Genomic DNA, 15444 nt, shown 5'->3' on the forward strand with positions numbered 1-15444 from the left:
ATTCACAGGAGCCTCATTTCTTCAGCAAAACATAGTTCAAGTAGTCATGCTGAAGAACCTGAAAACAACTACACAGAAAATAAGGCTGATATGTAGCACCATGCAATTGAATGTTCTCAGCTCCATGCATTCGCTAGTGAAGACAGCATCAAGACTTAGCACTTAGTCTCAGTAACACTGAAGACCATGTGAATTCAAGGCAGAGAAAAGATGATGCAGGATGCAGCAGAGTTTGCATGTTGAAATAGCAATATTAAAGAAATTAATTGAAAAGTAATAAATTAAGGTGTCAGAAACCCGTTGGTTAAGCATTGCTGCTGTCACTTTCCCAAAAAGCTTGCATTAACAATCTACGGTGATGCTACAACAAACCACTGAGGCTAGAGCAAGATCAGGAGCACTTCTGGGAAGCATCAAGTCTGGACAAAGACTGCAGGACCACCACCCAAACATGGTAAGACTAAGAGGGAAGAAAATCTTAACAAGAAGAAAAAAGGAGATTAAAATGATAATCTCTATTCATGTAGGGAATTTTAAAAAGTATTTATTAACTTGAAAAATTAGATTTGTTTGAAACATTCTAAGAGTAGTAAGTACAACTCAACAGCCTGTAGTTTAGAGGAATCAATACAAAGGACTTGAGGTTTGAGACTCAGTTTGCTGAAAAGGATTCTACCAGATTTCTACAAAGGACAATCTCAAACAGCAAGTTTCCATAATTTTACACAATTTAAGCTTGTAATGCATTTCCTGTTAACATGAACTCTTAATCTAACTTTCCATTAATATTGTTTTAAAATGTATTTAAGTACTAAAAAGGAATGTAAAACTTCTGTTAAGTCTAATGGCAGTATTAATAATTTCTGAAAATAAGTAAACTATATAGAGCAAGAAAATGCTGCTTACCTGAAATGCCAACTGAATTGTTTCCAAAGTTTTGGATGGCTTACAGACAACTGACAGAGCAATGACAAATTCCCGAATGTCAATTACACCATCTTCATTCTGTGAAAGAAAATCTTCCCTCAAAATAGAGCAGTTTGTCTGAGAATTTTTTATAAATACCTAACAGTTGCTAAAAATGCAGAATATTCAGAAAGATTGTTACATATGCCACAACAAGAAAACAGTCTCACTGAAATGAAATCACATGAGGACAAGAGTCTGGGTGGGTGAAAGCTCTACAGGTCCTTTTCAGAGTCCCAGTCAGAAGTCATAGTTTAAATATTCTTGGAAGACAGTGCTGGCCACTGTCACCCTTTACTTGCATATTTAAGATTTTTCCATTAAACCATCTGAACTGCTGGGCTGAAATTAAAACCAGAGAACCAGAGGACAATGCACCCTAATTTAAGCTCTGAATACATGACATCTGCTCCAAGAGAGAACACTGTGGACATATCCACCTCCTGGCCAGACAGCACCTCATCCAGACAAAGATAATTGTCATTTCCTCATGCTGACTGATTGCCAGGAGAACAAAAAACTGGCTCATTTGCCAAGATCCTCCAGGTTTCAAGCATCGTAGAAGAACAAGTCATTTATTTACAAGGTAAATGAAATGTCAGCTAACAGACACTGCCACTCTGCTCCAATGAGCAGCAGCAGAGGTCTAGCCTGACCCTAGCTTTCTTCCTCTTCATATTTTGCATCAAGAAAAAGAATAATTTCTGTCCAGCTGATACTCCTCTTAAGTTCTACCTGAAGGAATGCTTTATTTATCTGATGACATGTGCCCTTACTTATCTGAAAGGGAAGTGCAGTAAGCAAATATCATGATGAAGTGCTCAGAATCAGACCCCAGGGAAATCAACTGAAACAGAAGTAGGCTAGAGTGGACTTTAGCTAAAGTAGTAAAATTTTTAAATTTAGTGATGTTTCTTACCTCATCAAAAAGTGCAAACATACTTTCTAATGTCTGAGAAACTGGAAATTCCAAGTATGCCGAAAATTCTTTAAGATCAACCTTTTCTTTCTTCATTTTCATGGCACTTGCAGCATATTTATCAAGATCATCTTCAAGTGTTTCCGGTTTCAGCCTATAAAGCATATTATTTTTCCACATTTTAAAAATCAACCCAGTTTTAACAGTACATATTTCAATATACCAAATGAGAAAGTGGATGATAATGGTATAAAGCATTACAAAGTCAGGAATTATTACACAACTTAATTATAAAATAATGTGTTTCTGTAATTTTAAGGCTCCTGTTAGTTTTCAAACTATTAAAAAAATTACTGCAAAGGCTTAAGAACCCTGGACAAACTCATGTCCTTTAGTCTACCTTGATTATGAGCCATTTGTGTAAGCAATTCAACAGGAAGAAATACAGTCTAGAACTAGCTAATAAATTCCAAGCACGGATAACTAGGTGGAATTTAGGTCACCCAAATATGGCTGTATTGTAGGACAGTAACATAAACCAATTATGTTTCCAAATTTACTAATGTCACTGAACAGGAAGGACATGATGCATCTTGCCTAAAAAAAAAACCAAAACAGGGATTACATAATAGTGATTATACTGCTAATCCTTTTTGTCAGTCCTCATTTTTCACATTCAGTCTTGAGCTGGACACTGTTAGGCGGTAACCCAAACAAAATTCTGGCAGTTCATACTGCTACCGAATTTCCTCAGTCCTTCCCATTGCAAAACCAGACTTTGACTGATGATGAATGAAGAGATTTATACTAATGTAGAGATGTATGCATGGTTGTTGGGTAGTTTTTTCCTTAGCCAAGCTTTCTGTTTTGGCATTCCAAAACAACAAGCAAAACAAAAAAACCAAAACCAAACCAAACCAAAAAAAACCCCCAACCCCCCGCCAAACAACAAAACATCAATCCATGAAAAACTCTTACTGTGAAAACTAACTTTCCCCCCCATAAACAACATCAAGCAAATCTTGATCGGGTCTCTTTTGAACTGATTTAGGGTAACTTGGGCATCCAAATTTTCCACCCTTCCACTCTGAAGACAAAAGATGCCAGTAAAGTCTCCTACAATATCCTTCTGCAGTTGCCTGTTTTGCTGTTTGCTGCTGCAGACAAGGAAAAGTAGTTATTCACACAACTCAGAAGTTTACACCAGAACTGTTCCCAGACTGCAGCTGGGACTCCTCAGCAGCTTCCTCTCAGTAACAAGAATGAATAAAATGCTTAATATCAGCATTCTGAGCAGATTCTGAAAAAAGATAAGAGCATTTATGATAGTGAGATTATCTGATACATTAGCTCCAGAACTTGATTGCTTACTGTAATGACCCTTCCTCAACATCATGACTTTTAAGTATAAATACAATTTTTACTCCTATGTTGTCTGTCATGGCCTATACTGACCTACCAGTGTATACTAACTAAACAATGCCAAGGCTTATATTTCTGAATTATAAGACTTGAACATGCAAGAATTCTTCCAGAAACCCATGGCTCCTACAGAACCTTCACATGTTCTCCATCCTAGCATTAAAGCATCTATTTTAAGGGTTAGTCCTGGACAGGATAAAAGAGTGAGACATCCCTCTGCAAACATTCATTTTCCATGATCAAGTAGAAGGAAAAGTAACAAAAAAAAAAATCCACAGAGGATTTGAGATGCACACAGAACTCAGCTTCTCACATGCAGGATTACATGCCAGTAGTGTCCACTGATAATACATCCCATAGTAGTAGCTGAAGTGGATTTTAACTGTAGCAGGAGGACAGCTGGCATCTAAATCCTCCCTTGAGATAAGCCCCTACTGACACAGAATACGTAGTGTAACATTTGTCTCTAAATCAGAGACATTTTGTTTGCAATGAATTGACTCAAAATTCACCTTCTAGAACTGAAGGAGCACTCATTTGGTGAGCAGCACTCAAGACTTGCAAGATCTCTTCACCAGCAATTAAGTCTGAAAAGCTAAAGAAGTTTGAAGGCAAAACCTTGTATGGGAAGTAGCACAGCTCACCACAAATCTTACAGACATCTTGTGGTTTGTGTTTTGTAAATACAGAAAGATGTGAGGCAATCTCAAAAGCAGCACGTGGATCAGTGAGGCAAACTACTGCAACTTGAGTATGACTGTATTGTACTTCTAAGCAATCCAAGGTGGGCTCACTTCCCTCTAGCCCTTCAAAATCAGAAAGTAATTAATATATTGATAACCATAAACTACTAAACTGAAGTCTTCTGAAACTAAGTGCAAATCTCATAGTAGGTTCTGAACCAATGTGAAAAGCTTTGATTGTCCCAATTCCTTTACAACTGTTACTTTTATCCCAATGGAGGCCATAAACTCTAGAAAGCCAACAGCAAATGTCTTTCCTCATGAAATCCTGGCTTGCTGGCTTAATGGTTTCCATGGAGGATCTAGACTTCACGATACATAAAATTATTTGGTGTTGTGGTGTTTTGCTTCATTTTTTAGTCAGTGCACACTAAAGAGAAGTATTCCTGAGTCCATGAAGATTACAAGGACATTTTTCAAGATTAACAGCTCTGAACATTAAATTCTTCACAGTAGACTTCACAAGGAAAACCAGATCCCTGAAGGTAGAATATTTTACAGCATAATTATCACTATTTTTAGCAAGTAAGCTAGTTTTAGCTATACTTGACTGTTTGAAAACAAGCTCATTTCTTGCATGCTGGGAACCTGCCAAAAACCTTCTAGTGTCTCAGAGAGCTGGAAGAACAGCTGGATCTTGTATCTAGCTACTGTAAGCTGCAAGCACAGAGAAACATGCCCTAAGCCAGAAAAGCACATTTCGTTGAGTTTTGTGTCTGCTGACGTACTTCTGTGCAACTTCTTGCCATAATGGAGCAAGTAGACTGAAAAGCTGCGAAACTGACCTTCTTGAATACTCTTGGCACACCCTGCCTTGAACCACAAAGGCAGGGGCTACCATGGTTGGTATTTGCTATTATGCCTGATCCATGATCACACTTCCTGTAGTGGAGAGGATTGCTTTTATCACAAATGCAGATGATAAACATCCTCCAGAGACTTTTTCTTGTTATAGGTGACCTCTGAGCACTCTGAAGTCACAGCACTGATAGTTAGCTGGGAGGGTGATTACTTTGGGGATCCAGAGTTCTTCCTACAGTCTGGACCACCATTTCAGGCACACATGGAGAGCAGAAATCTGCATTGTAATCTGGGTGGTAAAGGCTGTTGAGCAAGAATAGACAGGCACCAGACCTATGATGTTCCTGCAGATCTTAGTAGCCTCTAGCTGCATTGCCTAATAAGATCCTTACGGCCAACTTGATGAGGTAATATTGGACAGAAGTAGTCAAAATGGAACTGTTGTTTAATTCATGCCATTCTTACCAAAACACTATGCCTTTTAAGAGACAGCAGAACTGTTCCAAGACAAGTGGGTTTGAATTTCACCAGGGCCAGGGAATATGTAAGGAGGTAAACCCTGCAGGCCTGTTAAGGTTGTAGAACATTCTTCCAGACATCACTAGTGCCCATCACAAAGGTACAAGATGCCAATAATACTCATGGTCAGGAAAGCAAGCGAGACAGGAATTCAAAAGAATTCAAAATCAAATTGCTGCCCATTGCTAAAGATAAAAATCACTAAAAGTAATCCTATTGCAAAAGTCAAGGCATCAAGAACAGTGGATTTTTCTCAAATTTGACCTGAAAAAGATAATGTGGTACAACTGTATTTTCTTTGAAAGAAGTAGACAATCAGCAAAGCCATACTCTGTTCAGGGAAAAGTACAAATGTGTATTAAAGGCACATACCAGATCAAGAACCTGCCAAGCCACAGGATCTTGTCCCACATCTACACCAGTAACAAAATGCACATTCATTGTGTTACCAAATTATATTTTTGCTGTATTTTCTACACTTAGTGCTTTTTGATGCATGAAGTGGAGGCCAACTCCCATGCTGGAAGAGAAAAATGTATCATCTTGTATGCTTATCAGTGCTGTAAAGCTTCAAAAAGATTAGAAAAACAGATGCATAACCTTAATTTTAAATAATACTTTTCAGAAAAATACTTTAAACTAATAAGAAAAACCAGGAAGTAGAAAACAGTGACTAAAACAGCAGGGTATGACACACATCCACTCTTGCTAGATGTTCATACCTAGGGTTTCAAAAGTCAAGGATCTGGGATAAAACAACCACGAAGCAATTAAGTCAATGATGCAGAGTACTGAGTGCTAACAAATTGAAGGGTAGACAAAAAGCAAGAGAAAATACAAGATCAGTTAAAAAAAAAAAAAAGTCAAGCATGGGTAAGCAAACAGATGATCCTTAATCTGGCTGCAAGTCTGATGAAGCTATAGATTCCTTTCTCCTCTCCCTCTGCTCCCTGCCCCTTCCCACCCCCACAAAAGTGCAAAAGGCCTGGACCCACTGGAATTATTTGAGTAAAATTTCAAGGTACTTTAAGACCTGACTTTATTAACCCTCATCTAATAGCATGCAAAACACAGTCACTAAAAAAATTCTACTTTGAGTTGCAATATGTGCTACATTTGGTGCTTTTTTTGCCTTAGAAATGAGAGATCTTTAAAAATTTTGTCTTTTTTTTCCCAAAACCCAGAACAATTAAAATTGAGAACAATCACAACTAAAACAAAAATTAGAAAACTGAATTCTCTAAGGAGCCACTAATGGCCTAAAAGCCACTTTCCAGAAGAAAGGGGAGCAACAATTAAGGCTAGAAGGTCCCTCTAATTTGTGAGCAAAGTGAATTCATGAACAAAAAGAAGCTTGAAACAATAAGAACAAATCAATTAAAATCAGAACACAAGGATCTCCTTGCAGGCAACTACCTTAAAGCAGCTCATAAGAAGGGTCTCATAAAAAGACTGAGACTAAATTAACTGTTTTAACGCTACCTGGAGAAGATACCTCAAAAGGTCTTTAGTAAGGCACAAAATTCAAACAAGATTCAATGTCTAGAATATGGCAATAGATCCAGCTGAAGTGAAAACAGAGATTCACTTTAAACAGTGGGGTAATTAATTACAGAATAAATCATCAAATGTAGCAGAGGATTTACAAAGTATGAAAAAAAATGTATGAAAGCTATAACATAGACTGCACATAGCTTAGCAATCAGCTCGTTGGTCAGACAAATTATCAGACTGAAGAGAATCATGACTGCTTGAGGAGTAATGAATGCACAATTTGAGAAGGTCGGTCTGTGATCAGTTGACCTGATTGATAAAGTGGTCATTTAATTACAGTTTGGTGCAAGCCAGCTGTACAGCTCTGTTAACAGAGCCCGAGCTCCTCCTTAGATGAGGCATGGGAACTCACTGCTGTGCCTGCATGGATTCTGGACTGGATCCCATCCAGCTGAGAACAGACTAAGCAAATTTTACAGACAATGATAATGAACCCTGTAGATAGATAATGTGCACAGAAGGAAATCTTCAGTGTAGCAAATTGAGGTGTAAATTGATTTAAAAAAATCTAAACCAAAAAGAAGTCTGAATTTGTCTTACTATAGAAATCTTTTGAAACTGATCACTACCTCAAAGTTATGTTATTGCTCAAAAACAAATATTAGGACTGGATGAAAAATCCATTGGATAACATTTACTCTTCTAGTTATTTAGGGATACAAGTGGATGATCTTAATGCCTCCCTGGCCTCAAAACCTTTGAATAAACAGCAAAATGACTACATTATTATCAAACATGCATTAGAGATGAAGTCACATTACAATCTTCATCCAATTGTGCCAGAAAAATACCATAATAATATTCTTCTTATTGGCACAAGCCCAAATTCAGAGAGGATTATATTTCACCAATGATTAATTGCTCAAACCAGAGAAAGAACTGGGCTGCAGTGAACCTCACTCACAAATGCATGTAACTGTTTCAGAGGCCAAACCAAAACCTAGGAAAAGCATAATTTGAAAGAACAGCTTTAAATTGAGCAGACAGAAGCCAGACAACTTAACAAGAGGATTAAACTGAATCCTGGGATTATCAACTGCATAATAAGAGACGTGGGTGGTTGGTTTGTTTTGTTTTGCTTGCTTTTCTTCCCTAGTACTGTAAATTCAGAGCCTTTGAAACAAAGTGAAGAATCTTTCTTTTCCATTAGAAGTCTCTCCTATCCTAATGGAAGTCTTTTCAGATGGAGGTTGTGACAATAGATCAACATATGCTTGTCATCTGAATTCATGGTATGTGCTGTCCTACATTCCTTATTCTCCAATAAAGCCTTTTCTTCTTTATTTTCATTTATGTACACAAGCTGAAGATGAAGGAAAAATTAGTGAAAGGAAATAAAATGCACAGTGGAAACATTATGCTCTATACTTTCAGGCGATGAGAAGACAATGAAAAAGGGTGTTTGCATATTAAGAATTAATAGGATGAGGCTGTACTTAGTTTGTGGGGATGTATTTAGTTTGTCGATAGAATCACTCGAAAAGCAAGAGAAAAATTGAAAAACAGCAGCAAGGTCTACTATTTGGTTTATACAAATTTTTCAGGCTTGCTGAGGCTTTTTTGAAAGGTAAAGCCAGCAAGAAATGATGCTATGGGAAGAAAGAATAGAAGATCCATGCTGTATACACTGACCTACAGTTTAGAAAGTATAAAGTGTACAGTTTAAAAGTGACCTGCTCAGATCCACCACCACCTTTGTGCTTCTCAGGAAAGGGTGACCTCTTTGTCCTCACTATGAAGAGGTTAATCCAGTCACAAGATTGCTATGGCAGCACTTGTTTTCCCTTCACAGATATCACAGGAAAAGGCCATTGACTCTTAACTGTATCAAATATTAGGAATCCCACAGTATTCCTGATCCTTTTCAGAATGTGTCTTCTAGCTCAGGAATGAACTCTTCAGGCTCACTTTTCTCACTTGTCAGATGGAAAATAAGAACTTCAAAACCTACTCCTTAGGATTCAGGGGTGCTGCTTGCAAGTGAAATCTAGTAGTGGTTTTATTTTATACTGGTGTTTCCCTGATTGTATGATGACAATATTCCATATATATTCATATTGTTATATGACAATTCATATTGTTATATGACAGGAAAACTACATAAACATAGATATATAATAAAGATGCACTTTACATATAAATATTGTATATGCTCACCCAAGGCTTCTCACAAGCTTTGCAAATTCTAAAAGACATGTATCTGAAGGTAGACGAAGTTGTCCTTCAGCCAGTGCCAGCTGACAGTCTTCAAATGTGTAGTCTGTCACTGAAACTCCCAATGCCCTTGAATAAACCAAAGAAACATTGTAAACAAGACACTCTAAGAAAACTGAACAGAGCAATCTCTTTTTTCACAGCAAAACATCCTGTAATAATTATGCTCTCTATTCTGAAAAGCTATAAAGAAGAGCTCATAAAAGTAAGTCCACACAGAGAGAATTAAATATGGCACTTGATCCATTGCAGAACATCTTCTCTGACTTTGAGTCCATGAAAATATGCATGAACACAAGGCAAAAATTAAGCAGTGCATAGACTTTCATACACATATAAATTTCATATAAGCTTTATTTTATGTTATTATATATTCTTTATTACAAATAGTTTGATCTGTAGAGGCAGTTACCTCTCATGCAATAAACAATTTCTGTCAGTCTCTTCCTCAGAACCTAAGGCCTTTGAATACCAAGGTAAATAACATAAACCAGTTCTCTTCTGACCACCAATTAATTATCAAACTTCAGGAAATCTGATATATAAGACATACATTTAACCTTAAAGATACTGACCAGTGTTTCTCTCTTCTCTTTAAGGCTAAGAAAGTCAAACATTCAGGAAGAACACCTCGCTAATAAATATTCAAGCCCAGAAGTACCATTTATGGAAAAAAAATTGATATTTGTCAGCTATTTATGAACAAAACAAGGGCATCAAAGGTAGTGATCTTGGCTAAATAGCCTGCCCCTTCTTAAGAAGAAACAACAAAGAGAAAGGAAGAAAAGGACAAAGCCAACTAAACCAAATGATTCAGGTACACAGAGAAGTTATCTTGAAGAACGCAGAGTGTTGACGATTAGATTGCCTCATACTGATGATCTAAGCAATTACATCCAGTTCCTCCTAAGTTTTCTCTGTTTCAACGGTTCTTGTTTCATCAATCTACTCCTCCTATGAAGTGTATTAGAGGTATTTGTAAATCAGTAAACCACCTTAATGGAATGGACAAGATTCTTATGATACCTCACTTCATTCCACAGACTTAGGTTAACATAGCAGCAAATGCTGTGTAAAATACAGATGAAGAACTCCCCCATGCTGCGGGGATTTAAATCCACTTCCAAGTTCAACCTCACCTAGAGATCAGGCATTGCGAGTGTGTCAAGACTTCTGTTTTATAGTATTCAATATAGTGTTATACAAGATGAAATCACCGGTATTTTACAATAAAAAAATAATTTTTCCTCAAAAGAAGAAAAAAGGAGTGGATGAAAGAAGCAGAGTCTATCCTGCCAGTTGAAATTACTCCTGTTCCCCTCTTTTGTACTGTCTGTGCACTCAATCATCCCTATAGACTTCCATGCCAATTGTCTCCCACTCCAGCAAGGGCATGCTACAGGCAGTACCATCCAGAGCAGTTCCAGAAAAGAATGTGGCAATAAACAAAGATCTTGCCCAGCCAAGCATATTACACCAAAATTCATCAGTTCTCCAGGCCACACTATAGGTATAGCATATAACAGAAATACAGGAACTTATAGGCAATCAGCTGAAGCACAGGAGAACTACATGGAAAAGGGGAAACTTATTTTTAACAAGTTAAAAGAAGAAACTGAAAGGGCAAAGTGTTCCTCTGTTCCACATATTAGGGAATCAGAAGAAGTGGTAAGATGCTCAAATAAGGTTCTGAAAGGACAAAAAAAAATTAGTGTTGCTGAAACGGATTAAAGGTAGCAATTAAAATAAAGAGACTTTAAAGAAAAAAAAGAAACCCAAGTGCTCACTCAAGGGAAACAGAGAAGATGGACAAGTTAAAACATAACCATGAGGTGACAAGCCAAAGCAAGAAACAATAGCTTGTAAAACCAAAAGCGAGATGCTTTTCCAACACATCAAAAGAAAGATGACTAAGAAAGATCAGGGCACTCAACCTGGGGGGAGGGTTGAAGCCTGACTGACTGCCAGCCCAGCACCAATACCAGATTTAAATAACTGCTAAATAATGGTCCCTGAATATGCTGAAGGAGCCTAGCCAAAGAGGAATTTAAAAAACCCAAAACAAACAGTCAACGAACAAGTAAAGCCAAAATTAAGATACAAAACAAATTCCAGACAAAAGCAGGGCTCATTTCAGACCTAGCCAAACCACAAGGGGAAAACGACCTGCATCTTCTTGTAGCTTTGTGCACCCCGTATAAAAGGGGTGGTAGTTGGGCCAGACCTAACTTCTATGGCTATGAGTACAGGATAGCCATACAATAGGATAGCCCCAGTACAATTAATACCTGCATGTATGTTCAGCACATACACAAAATGGGATTGAGAAAGACAAAAGCAGCTTCTCTTGTTCACCTGTTGGAATTTTCCAGCTGTTGAACTTCAGAAAAAAAGAGCCAGATGAACTTAAAACAGTGTAAATATATATCCAGACTTTCACAATAACAAAGATTAGAAGTGAGGAAGGACAGAAACACTTTTGCTCAATGCAAAGTTCAATCACACAGTCAACCAAGGCCAGATAGAGTTCAAGGGGATCTTGAGTTCAGAAGACAAATCACAAGCTGTACAGGGCTAGCAGTTTAAAGGACCTTGATTTCAGCTTAGAATGTTGACAAAACTGAAGCTGGGGAACACATAAAGGTCATTATTTGTGCTAAGACTTGTGAATTTTTTAATTTCTTAGAACAAAGCCTGGCTTATTAGAGCCCACTGTAAGGCCTTGGTACACCTGCAACTCACAGGATTTTCTACAGAACCAATTATCAAACTATTCTAACTTGTCCTCCAGGGCAATCTTTTTCTACTTCAATTGGGAGGGGGGGGGGGAGAAGATTATTTCAATTTGAGATGCAAGTCACAAGTTCAACCCAGTATTTTTAATAAGCTAAAAGCAACTTTTCCCATGTCTTCATTTGAAAGCATTTTTCCTCCCTCTTTTCTTCAAACTACATCTGCTTTCAGTCTGTTAACCTGAGCCTGCCCTTTCTAAGAGTACAGCAGATTTATATGGCCTGACATGCATGTCTGGCTTGACATATCTTGAGACTTTTTCCTTCCCTGCCCTCCCCAAAATGCTGGCTATTTACCTGTCATGACATCACACTCCACTGAAATTTCAGAATCAGCAAGTCCCTTGAAAATAATAAACCCAAATGAAACAAAACCCAAAAAGCTTTCCTGCAAACCCAATCTGTTGCACACAACAGTTGTACTTGTTATTTCCTGATGTCTTACACCAAACAGCTCCCTATAGCTAACATTTGTGCAGTCATAATACAAAATAAATTATTAACTTCCTCATTTTCTGCATACCAATCCACGATGCATGCAAAATGCCACACATAAAACAGAATGTGTCTGCTGGAATGTTATGCGAAGTGAGAGAAAATAGTACAGGCAATATTGTGACATTCTGAATCTACATTTCAACAAAAACATTTTCAAAATGTTTTACACTGTTAATAAGCAGAACTGTGAACTAATCAAGAGAATATTCCACAGGCTGCTCAAAAAAACCCCTTTAAATCAACTATAATCTTTATAAGGTGCTGAAAACATGAGAATTCCAACTAATTTGGTATTTTTCCTCATTATCGGATGTTCAGCAAAAAGACATACAAAACACAGTGGATAAATAACTGCAATTACTAGTAGTCATCTGTATAGGAGCTTCCTGAACCAGAGACCTTTTGTACCACTATGTTTTAGAATCACCAATTAACAAGTTTTTTACAGTGTATCTCAGCTCTGATGAAGTCATTTTATCTATCTGGTAATGAATGTCACAATTTTGTAAACACACTTTGTTTTAAAGGCTTAGTCCATTTACTTTCAGCTGATCTACTGTTGAGTCCATCTCTTCTGCTATGAAAAGTAAGCCTTCCCTTACTTCCCTAATGAGTATTTCCAGGATACTCATCATTTTCCTGACCTTCAGAATAACCCTCTACTTTTTTTTTTTTTCCATCCCTTCCCAAGCTAAGGAGCTTTCACCTGTTTAGTTTTGGAAGCCCAGAGTAGGTAGTCCCTTTTCTCTCTTCAGACTAGTATTTTGTGACATTCTCCAAGCAAATTAAGGTCCAGTCATGAGTCTGAAGTTCACATCAGGAATCTATTATCTCATGATGATTTAATTTCTAAACAGAAAAAAAATATGCCAACAGCTGTATTTCTCACTGGTGTTGTTTGAAAATGGGTCCTGTAATTGTTGGTCTTGTAAGACTTCCACATCACAGATCATCAAGGGGTAAAAAACAAAGGAGGCTCTCCTTGTGTTAGCATTCAAAAACCAGTTCAAACTAGACTGTTGCAAAGTATTATTTTGCTTTAAAAATTTATTTCTTGAGAAAATAAACTTAGCAAGAAGCTGCACAGTTAACCCTGTTCTGTGGCTATGTTCTTCACCTGTCACACTCACAGAAATGATCAGAATGCACAATGTATTTCTCATTTCCATTTTTGCATATGACCTGAAACCCAAACAAAGCACAAAATATTTTAGGTTGGAAAAGACCTATGAGATCATCAAGTCCAACCTCTGACTGATCACTATCTTTTCAACTAGACCATGCCACTAAGTGCCACATCCAGTCGTTTCCTGAACATCTCCAGGGATGGTGACACCACCTCCACCACCTCCCTGGGCAGCCCATTCTAATATTTAACACCTTCTATGAAGAAATTCTTCCTGATGTTCAACCTGAACCTCCCCTGGAGCAGATTGAGGCCATTTCTTCTCGTCCTGTCACTGGTTGTGTCAGAAAAGAGGCCAACCCATGCCTTGCTACAACCTCCTTTCAGGCAGTTGTAGAGGGATCAATAAGGTTCCCCTGAGTCTCCTTTTCTCCAGGCTAAACAACTCCAGCTTCCTCAGACACTTCTCACATGATTTACTCTCCAGACTCTTCACCATGGATGCTTCAAATTGATGCTTAAGTCCAGCTCTACAGTAATTCCATTAATACTAATGCTTATGGCTTTGATAGTATAAAAATGCCAAAAAAACCAGTTTATATTTCAAAGTTGAATGTTGAGCATCCAACCCGTACATGTGAAGAACCACACACAAACCTTCAGACAGCACAGGCACAGAGCACAGCAGTTTTTCCAAAGTTAGATTCAACAGGCCACTGAATGCAAGAAATAGCCATGAGACATGAGACAGACCAGTAAGCTACCATAAACTCACATCCTCAATGCTACTCTTCAGCAACTAGCATTACTCTATCACACATATTGGCAAAGATCACATTCTGATGCTGTCAGAACCTGCAAGAAAAAAAACCAAACCCAGATTTTGACTGTGTAGAAGATGACAAAAGGGAAGAACACAGAAGACTACCTGTAATATTTTTGCCTTCACCAGCATGCTGGACAAAAGTATTCATTTTTCAAAAGCAAAATGTAAAGCTCATATGTCAAGCTAATAAGTCACTGCTTTAACTGTATGACATGCTCCAACACAGGGAAGTGATCCCGGCAAGCACTTGACAGAGAAAACAAAAGGAAGACAGATGATTTCAAGTTAGATGTCAAACATCCTGCACTTTAATAAATTCCAGCATCTACTACAAATATATGTTTTTAAATGTGTCTGTAAGTGAGGAAGGAAAACAGAATTACTGGAAAAATGCTAACTGGACTACGACATTTTGCCATTTCTAAAGGAAGTCTGCATTTCTGGGCTTGCCAAAAATGAAACTTCAGAACTCCTGGACAGTGTCACACATGTTGTTACAATGCTGAGTTAAACACTATAAAGATCTAGAAAAACAAAATGCTCAAATGAGGAGTACTGACAGAACTTCAGATCTGAGGTGCTTACAGTTTTGAAAAACAAAGGGGCAAAGGTGTCCATCAAGTTTCAGTCTCAACGTCTGCCACATGCAAAAAAATTAACAAATTTGCAATATTTTGTCTTCCATCTTTTTCCCCAACTATACCACCTAACCATATTCTTCCGTATTCTGAAGACATTCCCTAGAAGAAATGAAAACTAAAGGAAAACAAATAGTGTTTGCATGTTAATAAGTGACCTGTGGCTCTGTGCATCATCATCTAATCAGCTTATCTGTAATTACAGGTGACGTTACTTTAGACTTGCACAAAGAGGCTGCAGTGCAGATTTTCACACTTAGCTGCCTGCACTCCCACTGGGTTATCTATGTACAAAATGAATTTTTGCAGCTAACTAAAAGCTAAGCTACTGACAGACTCCTTTCAAACATATTTGAGTCCTAATGAACAGCAGGGATACAAACTACCTTTTTAAATTTTTTTTTTTTTTTTGGTGAAGTGGGAACA

General features: G+C 37.7%; 1 protein-coding gene across 1 annotated transcript in view; it reads right to left on the minus strand.

Moving 5' to 3' along the window:
• Positions 1-15444, minus strand: part of LPCAT1 (lysophosphatidylcholine acyltransferase 1) — a 69017-nt gene that overhangs the window by 17436 nt on the left and 36137 nt on the right. Inside the window, exons 10-12 of the mRNA XM_085052304.1 lie at positions 9082-9207; positions 1886-2039; positions 907-1005 (exon numbers count right to left, since the gene is read on the minus strand). Coding sequence (XP_084908430.1) covers positions 907-1005; positions 1886-2039; positions 9082-9207 — 379 coding nt within the window. The remainder of the gene's footprint in view (positions 1-906; positions 1006-1885; positions 2040-9081; positions 9208-15444) is intronic.

Source organism: Lichenostomus cassidix, chromosome 2 (genome assembly GCF_008360975.1).
Source record: "Lichenostomus cassidix isolate B80296 chromosome 2, HeHo_3.0, whole genome shotgun sequence".
Taxonomy (NCBI): Eukaryota; Metazoa; Chordata; class Aves; order Passeriformes; family Meliphagidae; genus Lichenostomus; species Lichenostomus cassidix.